Here is a 20,477-nt window from a genome sequence, read left to right on the forward strand (position 1 = left end):
TAAAAGAACGCACCCCCTCAGTGTGGTTAATACGACATAGCCCCTCCAATAGTATAACTGGGCAAAGCAGCAAATACAAGAGCTTTCATCAGTGGGGTCATATGCTCAATCACCATTGTTTTAACTCACTATTTGATAGAGAGGAACTATACAGACAGTTAACTAGATCAAAATCTTACAAAGTACAACTTAACTCCCCCAGCAACCTATATTGCGTAGTAAATAAACTTAGATGTAATACAACATTAATATCCATAATCTTTAACTTTATTTACAGAAATATTTTGTAAGCTTGATGTTCAGAAGAATATACATCTCCAAAAAAGTGGGAAAAAAATACTACAATGCAGTTCTAAATAAAATCAAGTGCATTAAAAAAACATTTGATTGGCATTATGAGACTTATTAGGAAGGAGACCTAGCAGTAAAATATCTGCGGAAATGGCAATGAACTCTTCACAGTGTGTAGGCAGAAACATTGGGTCCTCAGATATGTCAGATCTACTGAGAACAGCTACAGTAGAATTGGTCTCTTACATGTTGAACATGTTTGATGATTGTAGGATCAATAAAACAAAAATGTCAAAATGGACTCCTCGGTCACCTTCTTAAGATTTTTGCGTCACATTAACATAATGTACAATAGGAAGAGGTGCCATTATTAGGTGTTGCCAAATTTCACAATATTTGCCTATAGTAAGACACCTAATTCATAACTTCAATATTAAATGACGTATTTAGGTAAAGAGACAAACCTCTCATACACACACACAGTCAATACTAGACTCCCCATCTTCCCAACAACTCAGCCTCTCAATAGTTACACATTGGCACACAGAGGACCTTTTTTTTTCAGCAGGAGCCAAACTCTTCGATCCACTTCTCATACTTCTCCAGGTCGGATGCAGACACAGACTTGGAGACTTTCTTCAGCGCAGACTCAAAGTCCTCCATGGTGGTGGGCATGTGCATCTCGTCCCCGGAGATGTTACGGATCTCCTCTGGCGTGAGGCCCTCGATTCTCCTCCTCATGGCCATCAGAGACGCATCCCTTCACACACACACAATACATCGCTACGTGAACCACTAATGAACGCATTCAAATTCACAATTACCTAAATCATTTTCAGTCTTTGTGCTGTATTCAAATATTAGGTGAATCGTGTATTGTCTTTTTTTCCCCTCCAATAAGTGACCCCATTAAGTATTACTGCCAGCCATTTTTGATCCACACTAGTTCTTTACAAAAACATTGTATTGACGATCGAGCGGGTTGCAGATAACTTTAATAAGAAACTCCCAACTTGCTGTAATTCAGTACCTTACTTTATTTTTAGGTTTTTGTATGTCATTTTTGCCTTTATACCTAGGGGGCAAAACCCCCCCCCCCCCCTTTTTTTTTAAACAGACATGGAGCGTTGTAAAAGGTTGTTCAACAGAAATGATATCCAGGACCTTCCAGGATCCCAACCTGGGTTGACAACCTGGTCAACTATGATGATTTTTCATATTTATTTAAACATTTTGGAAAATACTGTAATACAAAAAGTTTTTGTTTTAATGTCAGTAATCAACTGGCAAAGTTTCATAATGATATCTATTGTAAATAATTAGTGTATTGTAAATAAAATGTGTTTATTGAATCATTATCAACTTGGGATGGCTAAGCAAGTGTTTTATATGGAAATAACCAACAAATACTCAAGCATCCTGTGAAAAATGTATAACAAATCCCTATCAGCTCTTACCACCGGGCCTAAAAAAAAATTCTAGGGGAAACACTGTATAAGTTCAAAAAATTCCCCATTAGCCCATCCCCATTCACCCCCATTCACTTAAACAGTGGTTCTGATATGTCGGCCCGCTGTAGCTTTCCAGCAGCTTGATGACAAGGTTGTCCACCCAGGTTGTGATCGTGGAAGGTCCTAGATGTCATTTTTGGTGAACAACCTTTTACAACGCTCCATGTCCATAAAAATCACACAGTGAATAAGATATAGACAAGACCCCCACAAAGAGAGGAAAGTTTAGACATGCAACAAAAAAAAATGGAACCAGTGATGTTAGAATCATATGGGGTGAATGACTAGGTCAGTGAACACTTTATGGTTTTAACTACATTGGCAATGGCTGAGCGTACATTTCATCTCTGCTTTGAATAAAAGTGAAGTTTCCTGGAATGTAAAGCAGCAGAGTTGGGCTGACCTGCACACGTTGGTGATGTCTGCTCCAGAGTAACCCTCACACTGCTCTGAGATCTTGTCCAGGTCCACGTCCCCAGACACCTCCAGCTCCTTCAGGTTGATCCTCAGCAGCTCCACACGCCCTTCAGCTGAAAGCATTAACAAGCATTATGGAAGCCAGCACATGTACAACAAACACAACCTTCTGTAAAGGGCCCAATAGTATCCAGCTGCATCCCCGGAGAACAATACTGAGGCGGGGCGGGAGCACTGAGGCGGGGCGGAAGAAAATACAAATACATTTTGAACGTTATTTAGACAAATTATATTGTTTTGACGATTAAGTTTAGGCATCACAGCTGGGTGGTTAGGGTTAGGGCAAGGGGATAGGGAGACGTTAGAATATATATAGATAGAACATTAGATTAGCCACGGCGCTAGCTCCACTCGGCTAACGGAACACCGCGGCGGCCATCTAGGGGCAGCAGCTGGACTGTACTCAAAGGGCCACACTCAAGCTTGGCTGGACTAACACACGGACTGTTGTCAACAGACAACTGCTCTGGGCTCCCTGGAAGATCCATGCTCACTGCCACTGTCATATGGATTGTGGTAATAACATTATATTGTGAAATTAGTTTTTGGATTATCTCCACTAAAGCATAGCTTTAACTGAGATGATTAACTGCATTATAATCTAGTTTTACAAATATAAAAAGGTTGATTCTTCTCAGCTTCCTCCGATTGCTCCAAGACATGCAGGTTTGGTTGATTGGACAACTCTAAATTGGCCAGGAGAAAAACATGCTCATCTGTCTCTATGTGATAGCACATCCCACCTCTGGATCAGCTCCATCCAGTCAAAGAAAACGTTTTTACAGCTGATAGATGGAGTTTACACACGTTTCACTTTCCTAAATGAATCTATGTTCACTTTAATGACCAGGAACTGACACAATAAACTGAGAGCCAGGCAGTTTTCCAGCATTAAGTCCCTGGTTGTTTTCCTGATGCTCAAACTACATATAATGAAGCTGCGTGTGGTGTGTGGTGAGGTGTTGACAGGGGACAGAATGTAAGGAATGTGGATCCCATGCAGAGGCCCGGCAGCTCAGTTCTGCCCCATAGGCCTCCACTGTGAGTTGATCCACTATGACCCCACAGTTTATAAGGCTAAAATGAATATGGACATTATGAAGACATTAGGAAGACATCCCCCTCTGTGACATTGTAGTCAGTGTCTCTAATAATAATAATAATAATAATAATAATAATAATAATAGATTGGATTTATATAGCGCTTTTCTAGGCACTCAAAGCACTTTACAGGGTTCCAGGTTCCATTCATTCAAACACAGTAATACCAGTGGCGGAAGCGTGGCTGCCATTCAGCGCCTACGGCCCCCCCGAACACCACAAACACACAGCAGTCATACACATTCACACGAGGCAAGGTGGGTGAAGTGTCTTGCCCACGGACACAACAACCATGACACAAGTGGCAGGGCGGGAATCGAACCGCCAACCCATCGACCATTGGCCGACCCGCTCTACCACCTGAGCCACAGTCGCCTCTAGTGTTCTAGTAGTTGAACAGTAAAAAAGCTCACAGGTTAGACTAGCCTGCATAGACTTTGTTCACTCCCATCACTTTCCATACGCAACATGTTTTCTGAAGCAGATAATGAAGGAGGTTACTTGAAGGCAGCGGGATGTAGATCCTCTTCTCCAGACGTCTCCTCAGAGCCTCGTCAATGTCCCAGGGGAAGTTGGTGGCAGCTAGCACCATCACCATCTTAGACGGGTCATCGTTGTCTGATGCTCCACCCACACCTACACAACAGCCACAACAAAAAGGGAAAAATACTTGAGAAAGGCTTCAATACATTTTTTTTTTTTTTTTTCATAGTTTTTAACCGTTTGAGACTGCTAAAAGGGTTCAACAGACAACAAACAATTTCTAAGAGTGAACATGAGTCAAATCAGTAGTGGCTGTGTGATTGCCATATTGTTAGCCTCATAGCATAATTGCCTAAATCATATTTACTCCACTCTACATCTACTCTATTCTACATCTACATCTACTTTTCGTTAGCCTAATAGCATAATTGCCTAAGTCATATTTTAAGGGTTATAGTAGGGTAAAGTAGATGTAGAGTAGAGTAGATGTAGAGTAAAAGTAAAGTAGAGTAAATATGACTTAGGCTAATTATGCTATGAGGCTAACAATATGTCTCCATTAGATACATACCATCCATCTGCACCAGCAGCTCTGCTTTGACCCTGCGGCTGGCCTCATGTTCCTCTGACGTTCCTCTGCGGCTGCACATGGAGTCTATCTCATCGATGAAGATGGTGGTGGGAGCGTAGAATCGGGCCTGTAACCAACAACACATGCAAGCGCTCAGTCCAAGACAAAAACCAAGACTCACTAGTCCTTCTCAACAACGCAGTAAGGACAATAGGTTGATGAGGAACACGGCTACATGTTTACATTTACAATATCACATCAAAATAAATGTGCCAGCGGTGAGAAATTGTTTTGAACCAATTTGTTTAAATGTAGTGTTCTTGAAACTAAAAAGATGTTATGCCTTTATCAATATGCAACTCTAAGATCAAACTCGCTGTTCAAATCTTTCAGTTCAAAAAGGGGAAAATAAAAGTTGAACTGAATGTGAGAACAGATGCCTGATTTAGATTAGGTCTGTGCATATATTTGTACACTAATCACAATCAAGAAACTTTACACCATAAACTTATGCCAAAAACATTGTGAGGTGATTTTTTCTGGCCACCGGAGGGCAGAAAGATTAGCAGAAAAACAGACTGGACATCCAGTCTGTAGCCTGGAAATCCAGACCCCCATCTAGAACGATAGAGGGTCTGGCCACGATCAATAGACCTCTCCAACTCAAGGGGCGGCACCTACGCGTGCATTTCAAATGCCACTGCACACAATTGGATAGCACTACGACCAATCAGAGCAATGAACATGGTGACATATTAAGCCCCGTTCGTTTAGCGAACAGCGGGTTAACTTAAAATTAAACTTTTGGCGTGGTCGGTCGGCAAAACAGAACATTCCTCAGAACATTCCTTCTTCCAAATCGCTAAGTGTCGAGGCCAAAGCCTTCTCAAACTGAAACAACATAACCACAGCCATCTCTGTTGTTTACTATCACGGCTTCGGCGGCGCATGCACAGCACTATCGTCATCCGGTTACGTCGACCCCACAACACCATACATAGGGCTCTGGCCCGCCCATATCAGAAAGAACGATTTGATTGGTAGCTCAGGATTTCTTGACATATTAAATGAGCTTCAATGGAGAGTGTCCAGACCAACAGGCGCAACAAATTTAATTTGCCAGCGCCTAACGGCAGGTCTGGATTTCCAGGCTAACTGGACATATGATTAAGTTCTAAAGTTATGGCTAAGAAATAAAGCATCAAGGGTATTCCATTGGCTAGCTACCAACAGTAAATCAAATAGCTAGCTCTCCTTTCAGCCCTGGTTTGGTCGACTAACTTAGAAATGATCTGAGTAATCAGCTGCCTACACACTTTTGCTTTCTCCAACCTTTTTGACTGTTGAAACAAAGTACAATATCAGCTGTGATACTGAGGGTTATCAGAGCTTTGTATCTAAATATAATGCTTTAAAAAAAGTACTAATGTGTTGCCAAACATGAACAATCTCTTGTTTGAGATCAATTATAATGAAAATCTATGGCACAGTCCTGATAAAGAATTAAGATGTTTTTCATTGTGACATATAGAAGAGAAAAGTAAGGTGGAATAAAATGGCAGGGCGAAATTTGACACATTCATATCAATTCTACAAATTGATTTGAGAAATGATGTCACAATTCTATCACTGAAATACGAGGAGTTCACTTTGTATTCAAGATTGTTGAAAGGGAATACAATATGAAGACCCGTTTGTGTGGTGTGTATACACATGTTGTTGAACTTGCACAAGACCTATACAGATGACCTGAATATCTAGTATGGCCCAAAACTGAGAATCCTAAAAGACAAATCATTACTTGGCTATCATCTATACTCAGTAAGCGGAATGGTCAGTTTAGCTAACTTCCTGTCAGTGGCTGCAGTTAGCAGTCCCCTCCCTCGTCCCCACGTCACCATATTAATGCACTGCGGTCTTCAAGCAGCGAGTTATCTAGCATCATCTCAGATCCATAAGTGTGATAAACATGATAAAAACCATCAAAACAGACATTGGGAAGGATTTGTACCTGCTCCGCCATTGTAGGCGCATACACATTCACCCATCTGTCGCTCTGCACGTGCACCGGCAGTGAGACAGCTGCCGGTTTGTAGCGTTCTCTCTTCTGATTGGTTATCAGCAGTGGGATCCGCGAAAAGTTTATTTGCCGATTACATGCAGAGCGAGCGACTGAGAGATCGGCTTTATGAAACGCGCACATTATATAAGTGATCACTGTATGAATTTAACACTTATATTAACGTAAATAAATAACTTACTTCAACTTTAAGTATCCATCTTACCATTTCAAAGAGCAGGCGGACCAGCTTCTCAGACTCCCCTCTGTACTTGGAGGTGAGGGTCGAAGAGGAGACATTGAAGAACGTGGTTCTGCACTCGGTAGCAACTGCTTTGGCCAAAAGTGTTTTCCCTGTGCCCGGGGGTCCCACCATGAGCACGCCCTGGGGAGGAACACAAAGGGTTTATGTGCATTGATATTGACCGACACATAATACACAACAGATCAAACTCAAATCTCTTTAAAATGGGGCACCTTCCATGGTCTTCGTATGCCCTTGAAAAACGCTGGCATCCACATGGGCAACACGACTGCCTCTTTCAGGAGTTTTTTGGCATCTCCCAGGTCTGCAATATTGTCCCTAAAGAAAGATGTCAGTTGTTCAGATGTTACAGCTGGCAGTTCTCACCAATGACTGAGATCAATAATGCTTGATAAAAACACACACAGCTCTGGGGAAGAAGAGTCAGCAGCTTTAAAATGAATGTTTCTAACATAATGCTGCTAAGCTTGTCTGGGTGTCTTACTTTTAGCCAACCTTAGAAAGGACACTGAAAAGGAAAAAGCTGTCCTTACTGTATTGTACTGGACAATAGCAGACAAAACCATTTGAAGGGAATGATCTTTTTGCCATTTGTCTAACCAAAAAAACTGTTTAACATTGAGAATATTTTCTATACAATAAAGCACAGACCTGTATATTTTGATACATTTGTTCCCGGTGTGCCTCTGGGTTCTTCTCTCCAAGTTGTTTCAGTTTAAGGTAGAAGTTGAATAGTTATGGACAGAGAGTTCTGGTTTCGGAATGTGATTTTGTTCTCATACATCCTTTTTTTTGGATCAAATCGTCTTCTTTGGCGTCTTACCGTGAGAGGATCATTTAATCTCTTGAAGGTGCTGTAAACTAAATGGTTCTTTTAGCTAACTTCCTGTCAGTGACTGCAGTTAGCAGTCCCCTCACTCGTCCCTACGTCACCACATTAATGCACTGCGGTCTTCAAGCAGCAGCGAGTTATCTAGCATCATCTCAGATCCGTAAGTGTGATAAAATATGATAAAAACCATCAACACAGACATTGGGAAGAATTTGTACCTGCTCCGCCATTGTAGGCGCATAAACATTCTCCCGTCTGTCGCTCTGCGCGTGCACCGGCAGTGAAATGTGCCGGTTTGTAGCGTTCTCTTTTCTGATTGGTTTAGAAAGTTTATTTGCAGATTACATGCAGAGCGGGTGACTGAGAGATAAGAGTTATAAAACGTGCATCCTATATAAGTGATCACTGTTTGAATAAAGAGCGATTTAACACTTATATTAACATAAATAAATCGCTTACTTCACCTTTAAGTGTCAAGTACAGCAGAGGCTTGTGGGACATACTGTGCTGTTCTTCTAAGCTTATTCCAAAGGCTGTGGAAGCAGGGCTGAACTGCTCCATAGCAAAACAATGAATGGACACATCAAATTCCTGAGTTTTTCCTGGTATGTGATGAACACGTACCATTTAACGTTGGGATTCGTAGATATGATGTCCCTCTCCAGCGCTTCCACCAGGTCCTTGTCATATCCCGTGCCGTCAAACCTCTTCACCTCTTTCTCCTGGACGTCTGCTTTGTTCTGAAAGACAGCAGACAAGCAAAAAAAAAAAACACATTAGCCCTGCATTCCAAATCGCATACTCTTTCTTTTTTACTATACTACATACTAAAGAACACAAGAGTTTTAGGGCCACGGGAGAAAGAAGACAATCAAACAAGGACTTTTTTTTTTTTTTTCATTATGTCGAATAAATTCAAGAATAAAGACGAATACTCTAAAATAATATTGGAGTTAGTGGGGCATTTATGTATTTTCAGCATACTACAGTTGACGTGCATGTATTGGGACATCCTAAATCTTTTTCTGACATACTAAATAGTAGGGAAGTATGGGGATTGGAACGCAGGGTAGGACTCTTCCCTGGATCAGTCCGGGGCATTTTACTGGGTCCGGCAGTCCATTTCGTCGAAATGCATGTACGTAATTATTTGATACTATCTATCTATCTATCTATCTATCTATCTATCTATCTATCTATCTATCTATCTATCTATCTATCTCTCCCCTGTTCCCCCTCATGTGGTCTGCTTTCTCCCAGACCAGGGAAGTGGAAATACAGGCTAGGCAAGGCTGCAGGTAAACAGGCAGCATAAGGATACACTGTTTTATCAACAGTGCAAATAGCCGTTCCTGAATATACAGGTTGTGTCATACTATAGAGGAGAAGGCGGTGCGTTTGAAAGCACCAACATGTCGTCCACCTTATCGTCCTTAGCTTTGCCAGCATTCTCCTTGGCCTCCTTCTTGTCTCTCCCTTTGGGGGGTTTGGGTCTGTCCCCGTTGGCCCCGCGAGGCGAGTGCCTCTGCTGGGCGCGCACTGACACACTCTGCCGGTTGTTGGGAGGTTTGCTCTCTTTAGAGGGGTTAGCAGGCCGTCTGACCGGACAGGGTGAATGTCTGTGAAAAGGAGAACAGCTGTTACTACGAGCCTCTGAAGCCATAGCTTTTTATCACTGCTTCATCCGTTTAGTTAGACTTTCCTTCGGGCCCAACCACTAAGCTACTCACTATCGTTTTACTAAGAGATACATTTTGTTTTTATTGATGTTTTTAATATGTCCTTGGGTGTCTTGAAAAGGCACCAACAAATAAAATGTATTATTATTAAAGATCTCCCCGTCAGGCTAAAGGTTAAATAGCTGAATAAATGACTTCTCAGTGTGTATTCATTTACTGTGTCTATCAAAGAAATGTATACATTCTAGAGGCCACATAATGTACTATTATGTATACTGTTTTTCATTTACATTATATGTGGATTGTTCATCAACTGCTAAAATGCAATGCATTTTGAAGTGAAGAAAAACCACAAACAAAGTGCGAGAGGCAGTGTGAGGTGTACAGGAAGAGTTTACTAATCTCAATCATATGACTACATCAGGGCTATTGTTCACTGTCTGAAGGCTTATAGCAGCCCTGCTCAAAGCTGTGCACAGCAGAGGTGAACAGTGAACCAGGTCTACAGTGTGTTCCAACAGTTTACAATACACAGCATATTCTGATTAAGGTCCATACGAGCAAAATGAACTGTATGTCATTACCGTTGTCATTCATTGTTTTGTCAGACAAAAATTACACTGATTCTTTTAAAGAGATCCTATTATACTACTTTTCTGGTCTTCATTTCTTGTTAAAAACTGCTATAGAGCAACCTGACACGAATCACATCACAAAAAACTATGTAGATTTTCGGGACACTCTTCCTCTTATGCCTCGTTTCCACCGAGTAGAGCGGGTCGGATCAGAGCGGCTCAGAGCGGGACAGCTCACTTTTAAGAATCTCGGTGTTGTTTCCACCGCGGACCCTACCCTTACTGGTGGGGCGGGGTTTATGACCCTACCCTTACTGGTGGGGCGGGGTTTAGGCTGGACTGCGATAGCCGCCGCCAGAATGTGGGTCAAACTATCGGGCTGTGGAACAACTGTGGTCAAGCCAGCGGTCTCTCGTTTTTGCTTGGTCAAACCAGCCGCTTCTTCATTTATTCCCCCCGTGTTGTTGTGAGCACAGAGACGGCTCGGTGCAAGTTGCAACTGATAGAGACAGTGAGAGAACAGCGCTGGCTGCGGCAGCTACGTGACATCGTAGCAGTGGGACACAGTGTAGCCAACTGATTCATTTAATGACGAGGAAAAACACCACACAATAAACAGTGCCGCGCTCACAAGCCAGCGATCTCCCGTTTTTGCTTGGTCAAACCAACCGTTTCTTTATTTATTCCCCCCGTGTTGTTGTGAGCGTGTATTTACTAGCCTACTATCTATGGCGAAAACACACAGAGACGGCTCGGTGCAAGTTGCAACTGATAGAGACGGTGAGCGAACAGCGCTGGCTGCGGCAGCTACGTGACTAGTGGGACACAGTGTAACCAACTGATTAATTTATTGACGAGGAAAAACACCACACAATAAACATTGCTGTGCTCACATTTTCGCCAATACACAAGACTCTCTTCACTCTTGCCGAGATGACTACACATGGCGGAAATGATTATTTCGACCAATCAAATGACGGCTCCGCCGTTTCGGCCCGCTTTCAGGCGGCTAGTACCCCTATGGAGGAGTACTGAAATCGGGAGCAGCTCAGAGCGGTTAGGTGCGCTTAAACCGTACCCTACCCAACTTTTGGCAAATGAAAAGCCAAACTACCCGGACCGAACCGCTCCGATCCAACCCGCTCTACTCGGTGGAAACGAGGCATTACCCTAGCGAGCACAGCAGTCTCTCTCTACACACTGCTTTGAGCTTCTCCGCCCCTCCCCCCCTGCTGCAAACCCCACTCCGTTGTGATTGGTTACGGGAGATTTTCAGGAAGGTGGGGGCATGCAGCCGGAGCTTGCCTGAGCAGCATTACCATACATGGAAACATGACAGAAACTACCCGAGCGTGACAGAAACTACCCGGAAATTTGAACAAGTTGTTTCTCGACCGGCTGCCATAGTGTTTAGTGCTCTGCATAGCCACCCCAGACGGTCAGCAGGGAATACGTCGAAATGCATGTACGTAATTATTTGATACTCTAGTATGGTTAAACATGACCATAAATCATTATAACAACGTTTATAGGTCATAAAAGTTGAAAAGTATCATAGGTCCTCTTTAAGGAGGGTTACGCCATGGTTTACACACTAAAGTTTAACAAGACATACAGTACCTGGGCTCCACGGGCACAGGCCTAATGTCCCAGTCATGGTGGTTGCTGGCTTTAACAGGCATGGTGACCAGCTGGAAGTTCTCCAGAGTGGACATGACGTCCTGGACATGGCGGTTCTCTTCGCTGATTTCTTGCCACAGCTTGAGAAAAGAAACAAAAAACACAGATGAGTGTCAACAGAGCAAGCAGGACTCTTCTTTTTGATCTTCCCTGCGTTCCAATCCCCATACTTCCATACTATTTAGTATGCCAGAAAAAGATTTAGGATGTCCCAATACATGCAAGGCGTCCATAGTTTCCCGAGCAGATGCACTGGAACACAGACAGGTCGGAACTCGGAAATACCAAGTCAGAAATTTCCGAGTTCCGAGTGTAAAGGAACGCAGCATTCAACTGAAACTAGAGCGAGACTTCGACGTCATCGTTCTCAGCCACTTCCTCTGTTCGCTGATTGGACACTCAGAAATTTGTTCGAGCAAAATCCCACTAATACGCCCCATCACCAGACTGACTACTGAAGGGAAAATGAAATTTGGGCGGAAGTAGGTAGGCGGGCAGAGCCAGGCTACCTGACTCTTGGAACAACTTACAACATCAAATTCAAATAAATACACTCATAACTGTAAACCAATTTAAACCTATTATTTTGAATCAGCCCCACTCCACCTGTAACTGTTTTGGTTAAGGCTATGTATGCTTCACTCATTTGATCTGAATGTTTTAATTGTTCTTGTCTCTTTGTAAACTTGTTCTTTATTTTTATTGTACAGTGTGTATTGTATGTATTGTATGTACATAACTTGACGTCATTGAAAATGAAGGTCATCCCTCAATTGATCTTTCGAGGTTAAATAAAGGAAAATGAAAACGAATGAATGAACTGTTTGTCAGTTTACCTGCTGCCACCTCTGCTTGAAGCCGCTGTCCCTCACAGTGTCCCCATACATCTTGATCTGCTCCAGCAGTCCGCCGTAGAGCACGGTGGCCGAGCTGTAGTTCCCCAGCAAGGCGTATTCACGGGCCAGCTTCACATTCTCACTGATCTCTCGCACACTCATGGTGCTGCTGTGGAAAAACACAGGCCACAAGTTAGTGCAACTACCCGTGCGTTTCAAATCACATACTTTTTTTTCTTTTTACTATACTACATACTAAAGTACAGAAGAGTTTTAGGGCCACGGGAGAGAAAAAAAATTAAGATAAGGAAGGTTTTTTTTTTTTTTCATTATGTCGAGAAATTTCAAGAATAAAGACGAATACTGCAAAATGCAATTGGACCTAGTGGGGCATCTAGGTATTTTTGGCATACTGCAATTGACGTGTATGTATTGGGACATCCTAAATCTTTTTCTGGCATACTAAATAGTATGGAAGTATGGGTATTGGAACACAGGGTATATCTCCAATGTAAGAAGGTGTTTCAGAGTGCTTCTAGATATTTTCACTGGGCGCACCAGTGCACCGCAGATTTATCAGATTTATCACGTCATAATTAATTTTATATTGGGTGCACCCAAAATATGTGCTTGGTGCACCTAGATGAAAAAGTTAGTCCTGAGCCCTGTGTTTCATAAGTGACTGAGAAAAGCCGGGCCTTAGCTGACACATGGGAGTGGCAGTGTTGCTTTAAGACAGACTGAAAAAGATATATCCTTTGTCCTTCAGTTTCTCCAATTAAAATGTTTGGATAAATTATATTTTATTTGTCAAACCATTCCTAAACACTGGTGGTTTATAATTTATAATGGTGCCATCATGCCAAAAAATAACAGACTCATTGGAAGGGGAAACGTCCCATATTTGCATCCTTCATTTTTTCCTGAACTACCTTCCTGTATCAGCTGTTATTTGACTACCAGGCCGTGCTGCTGTCAGATCCACTAGACAGTAACTTTGGTGCAATACTTTGTATAGTAGCCTAGTACTTGTATGATATTGGTACAGTTTTAAGGCATTCCTCCACACTCGGAAACTAACAGGAGGACTACTATTAGTCCTATTGTCCCCATGGATTAGCCAGAGCCTCGCCCAAATGCAGTCCCGACTGTTTGTGGACGCATTTCTACCTATGATTTCTACACGTACATGATGCTAGGGTTCGGTAAGTTGTGGTTGTAAGGCGAAATAACTTTGAACTATTCACCTTACGTCACACAGTTTGTGTTGACTCTACAACAACAGACATCCTTCACGTTCAAGTCGGGTGGTTGCTTTCCCCTCTTACGATCTGTACAACTGTAAAAGCACCGACGCCGTCTTTACAAATTGTTCACAAAATGTCAAAATTGGGTTTTTAACCTTTTATACAGTCTATGGTTTATACTCAACTTTTTAGATGAACACACGCCGAGTCCTTGCAGGCAGCGGCGCTTATGACGAGTTCCGTTGTGGCAGCTCAAAGAGAGCAGACTACCAACCGAGAGAAACCGGTAACCTGTGAACGTTTTTTTAGTACAACTTTTATCACGGAAGTTAGTGACAGCACACGTCCCCGCGCGTGCTCAAGCAGTTTGTACTTCCGCCCCTGACCTTCAAAATAAAACCGAGTAACTTTCAAAAGTCAGGCGAGTATGAAAAGTAAAAATAGTAGGCAGTGGCGTGCACAGACATTTGGGGGGGAGAGGGGGGTATCATGAGCCAGTAAAAAAAAGTATATATGTATATATATTTATTTATTATTAATTAATCGGGCCATTATTATCACACACTTTTAATCGTCGAGTATTTATAGATGGTCATATCAGCATGGGCAACATTGTTAAAGAAGAAGGGGGCAAAGGGCAGGTGCTCAAGCATCTACCTGTGCACGCCACTGATAGTAGGCTACACAACGCTGCACCATTTCCAGCCTACAAAGAATAATACTGCATCAGGGGTTCAACTACAGTGTGGTTACTAGTATGGCCTAGACCAAGCCTATATCAAAAATGCAATAGACATGAAATCACATTCTCCAAATGCTACCCTTCAATATTATTTTCTATGTCATTTTAATTCCCGGAATGAAGTTTCAGAAGTTCTTCACGGCCAGGAAAGAATGAAATGTCGGAGGGATACCAACAATTATTCTACAACCACATTTAAAAAATATATTGGATTCAGCCTATGAAACCCCACGTAGGCCAAGGGGTTTTAAAAGAAATATATGCATTTTCGGTGCTTCTCAATTGCACACCAGACATCATGAGCAACCAAAGCTGCGTTTCCACCAAAACTTCCAGAAACTAACAGAAAGTGCATGCATGCTTTGACACACTGTAGGGCCATTGTGCATAGCTTATAGTATGACATGGCAATACAGGCTTAGTGCATTGCATGGACAGTGTGCAGCTGATGCCTATGGAAAACAAAAAGGGCCAATACTAAAAAAAAGACTTTGTTTTTTGTAATTTTAATTTTATTAAGCCTGATATTTCATGAAAAGGCAAGGCAAGTTTATTTATATAGCACAATTCAGACACAAGGCCACTCAAAGTGCTTTACAGGGGCAAGATTAGAATACATAAAACACATTAGAAAACATTTAAAAGCGAATAAAAGAAGCAAATAAAATAAAAATTGCAGGTTAAAATGGAAACAAAAAAGTCTTCAGACTCGATTTAAAAGAACTGAGAGTTGCAGCAGACCTCAAGTTTTCTGGGAGTTTGTTCCAGATTTTTGGTGCATAATAACTAAAAGCTGCTTCTCCTTGTTTGAAAAGAATAAGTATACCCTATTCATAATTACTTTTTAACTAAAGCCGCAATTCCACCAGAACTACCAGTAACTTGTGCCTTGTTTCCACCGAGCAGAGCGGGACAGCTTGCTTACGCTAAATTTGCCGAGTGTTTCCATCGCCGACCCTATCCTTATGTAGGCGGGGTTTATGCTGGACGGCGATTGCCGCCTCCAGAATATGGGTCAAAGTATTGGGCCGTGGAACGACTGCGGTCAAGCCAGCGGTCTCTCGTTTTAGCTTGGTCAGACCAGCCGCTCCTATATTTATTCCCCTGTGTTGTGAGCATATTATGCCGGTAAATGCACAGAGACGGCTCGGGGCAAGCAGACAGGACCAGTGAGCCTAACTATGGTGACATAGCAGCGGTACACAGTGTAGCCCATTGATTCATTTAATGAAGAGGAAAAACACCACACAATGAACTGAGTGCTGCGCCGATATTTCTTGCTAAACACAAGACTCTTTTCACTCTTGCGGAGGTTACTACACACAGCGGTTTAATGCGGGAATGATTCTGTCGACAATCAATGGGCGGCAGTGTGTAGCTCCACCTTTTCCGCACCCTTTCAGACGGCTGGTACCCCAAAGGTGGAGTACGGAAGAGGAGCGGCTCAGAGCGCTTATTTTGGGATCCTACCCAACTTTTGGCAATGGAAACACCAAAACAAGCGAACCAAGCCGCCCCACTCTTCTCGGTGGAAACGAGGAATTACAGTTCCAGGAACTCCTCGACCGCAGACCATTAGTTCCTGGGCTGCAATGGCTGTGTGTGTTTCCACCGGGGCATGAAGTCCCGGGGAGTTTATTTATAGACTGCCATCTGACAGTTAAAAAAAAGAAGAAAATTAAAAGGTGAGACTACTGAGCTTAAAGGTGCTGTAAGCGGAATGGTTCTTTTAGCTAACTTCCTGTCAGTGACTGCAGTTAGCAGTCCCCTCGCTCGTCCCTACGTCACCACATTAATGCACTGCGGTCTTCAAGCAGCGTGTTATCTAGCATCATCTCAGATCCATAAGTGTGATAAAACATGATAAAAACCATCAAAACAGACATTGGGAAGGATTTTTACCTGCTCCGCCATTGTAGGCGCATAAACATTCACCCATCTGTTGCTCTGCGGGTGCACCGGCAGTGGGACCATGAGTGAGACGGGTTTCGGTTTGTAGCGTTCTCTTTTGTGATTGGATAACAATTTCGGGATCCTCCAATAAGTTTATTTGCCGATTACATGCAGAGCAGCTGACTGAGAGATCGGCTTTATGAAACGCGCACATTTTGAAAGTGATCACTGTATGAATAATGAGTGATTTAACACTTATATTAACATAAATAAACCGTTTACTTCACCTTTAAGTGTTGCATCGCTGCCGAGCGGGATGTGCGGCTGCTCCTTAGGCCGTATACAAACGGCTGTTATAATCTTAACATCGCCGTCAATGCGCATGTAAGGTGCATTTCACAGAACACATTTAAGCCTAGTATACAGAAGAGAGTGCCCATTAGGATGTTCATTAGTATTTAATGCTACTTACATGCAGGAGGTCATTAAACATGTCAGATCTCTCTGTGTGTGTGTTGGGGTCAGCTATAGGGGACAGGATAACCTTAACTGGATTATATAGATGGAAATAGGCCATGCACATAGAATGAGTGACGCCACACGTTTGAGTAATGTACTCCCCAAATCATATACCCCAGCTTTAATTTGACGATGGGTACCAAAATAGCAGTTGGGATAGAGATTCGAATCCAAATACCTAGAGAATCGTATTTAATTTTTTTAGAATTGGAGCCTCGCTCTGATTGGTCAAAGTGTACCGCTTATGTTCACTTTGACCAATCAGAAATCATATACCCCAGCTTTAACGTAGATATTAGGATATGGTAATGTGAACTGTTTTCAGCCAATTTCAAATGGACCAGGTCTTGACTAAATGTAAAATTGACTTCAGGAGAAGGAGGTAAGTCCTGATTATTGGACTTTAAGAAGGAGTACACAGGGAGACCAGAGGGGGGTTTTCCTGGTGGGGTCTTATTGGGGGTGCATATTTCGTAATCGAATGCTTACTAAGATTTATTGTTAGGGTATTGGGAACTGGACGTTGGCCATGTCCAGATGGTGCAAGGCTTGAGAAAAATGCTGTTTCAGTAAAGACTCCTCTACAACCCACCCACCTTGTCTCAGCGGATTCATTGTATCAAACAAACTTCACTTTTATGGAAGAAGCCCACAAAGATACTTCACGTGCCTGTGCGCCTGTCGGCTCATTAGCATCTGTACTTTGGCCTGAGTACTCCGCGCATTCACAGTAAGCAGAGTTAATTTGCTCTTTTTAATTTGCTGCATTTCCACCGCAGGAACTGGTTCCCGGAATTAGGAATCTTTGCAGGAACTATGCGTGTTTCCACCGCATGAACTAGGTTATAAACTGTAGTTCCCAGAACCTTTTTTACCCCAGAAAAAGATCCTGCTCAGGGGGTTGGACTTTGCAAAGGTTTAGGAAAAACAAAATGTCAGTCTGTAGATAGACTTGGAACTGTAATTGCAGCGATAGGTGGTTCTACAATAGTAGCTGGCCTGATAGTTTGACCGACTGTTGTAAAAAACTGCCGCGATTTGAGGTAAATAATTGTGCACGTGTCTCAACACCTTTTTTCTATCAGCTGCTCTGTGTGTGTGTGTTTGTGCAAAGCTAGAACAGTTTAAGACTCAACATCACCGTGGCAACACAACCTATCTATCAGCTTAGACAACGCAGAGAAAAGTCTGATGAATGCATGAGAGTGATGGCCCAGGCACCTTTCAGTAAGTTTACAGAAGTGCCACACTGTTACTGTCTTTGACCTTTGGATAAGTGTATTTAGTCATTTTAACGGGAAAACACATTGTATTTATTATTTTAACTATTCAGTTATTTTTCAAACAGCATGCTAGTGTAGCCATACAAGATTTATTTTCTGAATTTTCAATGCTGCTTTATTTTTATGTTTTAAATTGGGAAAGACATGTTCCAAAACGACCAATAACCTCTGCACTTAATAAGAAATCAAGCAAGTAGGCTTATAATAATCATTAATGAATTATAGGCTATCGCATCACAGTGAGTATGCCTATTGTCCACAATTAGGAACTTTAAAAAGATGAATTTGCACTTTGATCTGCATACACATGTTAAGGGTATGGTCCATTATTTGTATTTAGTGTGTCAGCATATTATTGCACCAAAACAGTAGACGTTTTATTTAATTGTGTTTTGTACTGTCTGCATGTTTGCACAACATTTGTACCTGCACATAGCAAACACAAGGTCAGTTGTCTGTTTTATTCAAATAAACAGTTGTTTATTTATGTAGTGCGTATTGGCATCTTTGAGCAAAATACCCCCAAAATGCCCCCCACGGCACCTGGGCAGTGACCACCTTGACTATAGGCATTTCCTGGGAAATACTGTTATGCGTCACAATAAGAAGTGCTATTTCACACGTGTACAAACAGAAGCTTAATTCAGTTGATGTGTGCTATGTAAATAAATATAAGTGATTTGATGCAAGTAGCTCTTGGCCACTTTAATTTTTTCAAAGTAGCTCTCAGTTGAAAAAAGGTTGGAGACCCCTGTTCTACAACATATTGACTCAGGGGGGCTGAATACTTATGCACGCCACACTTTTCATTTATTTTTATTTATAATTTTTTTTTGTAAATCATATTTAATTTTTTTATTCCACTTCACAATTATGCACCACTTTGTGCTGGTCCATCACATAAAATCCCAATCAAATAAATGTATGTGTGTGGTTGTAATGTGACAAATTGTGGAAAAGTTCAAGGGGTATGAATACTTTTGCAAGGCACTGTATCTTTCTTCATGGGGAAAATGGAGTGAGTCCCCAGGACTCATGGATAGTTTAATTAGTCCTTTTCAGATTGTAATGCATAAATGACGCAGGAAACGTTCATTTTCAGTGAAAATGAAAATGAGGGTAGTCTAAATAACTTCTAATAGCCTACAACGTTGAACTTTCACTGCATGCACTCACCTAATGAGATGTGAAAGGCCTGTTTTTCTTGCCAGTCGGTCAAATTTAGGAGGAAAGTGGAGCAGGATAGGCTACACGCAGTGTATTTAGTTAAAGTTGCAGCAAGGTTGAGCAGCCCGCCTGGCATACATGGCTAGGTGGAATGAAAGGGGGCAACGTTTTCACTGCCATTTCAATGAGTAGCCTATTCCGCAGGCCACAATTCTGAGAGCTGCGTTTGCTCAAAACAAGTGTGCATCCCCTGTCAACATAAAAACTAACAGTTAATCCTCAAAAAGAAAATTATATTAAAAAGAATAAATAATAATAATTTAATCCATGTTCATGAAAATGTTTGACTGCAGCCACAAACACTATTTACATCCTAACTCTTTAAATTCTTCAAAGATTTTGTATTCTGATCAGAGTAATGTTTCAGACAGAAATTCTAAAAACTATGAGAAATCTCACAGAATACAGCTCTATGCATGATTACATGAATACACTTTGTATAAGTAAAAATAGTGAATTAGTTTGACATAATAATTTTGTTTTGATTTATGATGATATAATTATTCGATATTGAGAATCACAGGTAGAGAGAATATCTTTTGTAAAATAACTGCAGGCTCCGCAAATGTAAACAAATCTCCCTCGCATTGCATATTGCACCTTTAGAGTTGACTGTGAACTAAAATAATTCAGTAGGTTTAACAGTTAATATTCTTTTAATGGTGAGACATACCTGTCTTTCTATCATTGAGGCTCCATTTTGAAAAGCTGTGGATGATGAATTCAGCAAGTCACTTGTAAATGTGGCTAGAAAAGATCTGAAAGACACTCTTTGTGTAATGAGTGTTACAGTTGCAGGTGCAGCAGTCATAGGAGCAGCAGTTGTGGCAGCGGTTGTTGGGGCAATGGTTGTTGTTGGGACAACGGTTGTTTTTGTTGTTGCGGCAGTATATCCTACAAGTGTGGCCAATCAGAGATAATGGTGAAAGATAAATATTATTTAGTATGTTGTTCAGAATGAATACTTGCAGGTTCATGTATTAAATGTTAACTTACTTAATATTACTTACTTAGTTGATGACAGACGGGGCAACGAAAAGAGGACCAAAGCATTCCCTGAAGATGGTGTCGCACTATAAGCAGGAAAAACAAGAACTAAATTGTGGTAACTCGAGGGCAATAAAACAAGCACACTTGTATCTCAGTTTAGTGTCTTTTACTGAACTCACGGCTTAACAGCAATAGTATACACAAGGCATTCCGGTG

General features: G+C 41.8%; 1 protein-coding gene across 4 annotated transcripts; it reads right to left on the reverse strand.

Annotated features, from left to right (window-relative positions):
• Positions 1-292: 292 nt before the first annotated feature.
• On the reverse strand, positions 293-13,916 carry katna1 (katanin p60 (ATPase containing) subunit A 1). 4 transcript variants are annotated; one of them, XM_080047797.1, is made up of 12 exons: positions 13,793-13,894; positions 13,608-13,699; positions 12,361-12,529; positions 11,465-11,604; positions 9,014-9,209; positions 8,215-8,330; positions 6,971-7,076; positions 6,720-6,878; positions 4,435-4,561; positions 3,882-4,016; positions 2,206-2,332; positions 293-1,051 (listed from the first exon to the last, which is right to left on the reverse strand). In XM_080047797.1, exons 3-12 carry the CDS (start codon positions 12,520-12,522, stop codon positions 853-855), a joined length of 1,467 nt encoding a protein of 488 aa, XP_079903923.1. In that variant the 5' UTR covers positions 12,523-12,529; positions 13,608-13,699; positions 13,793-13,894; the 3' UTR covers positions 293-852. The 4 variants fall into 4 exon arrangements, with proteins under 4 accessions (XP_079903923.1, XP_079903922.1, XP_079903924.1 ...); XM_080047796.1 differs by lacking the exon at positions 13,608-13,699 and having other exon boundaries at positions 13,793-13,916; XM_080047798.1 differs by lacking the exon at positions 13,608-13,699 and having other exon boundaries at positions 12,361-12,526; positions 13,793-13,842.
• Between the last annotated feature and the right edge of the window lie 6,561 nt (positions 13,917-20,477).

The sequence above is a fragment of the Ammodytes marinus genome (genome assembly GCF_949987685.1).
Source record: "Ammodytes marinus genome assembly, chromosome: 19".
Classification (NCBI taxonomy): domain Eukaryota; kingdom Metazoa; phylum Chordata; class Actinopteri; order Uranoscopiformes; family Ammodytidae; genus Ammodytes; species Ammodytes marinus.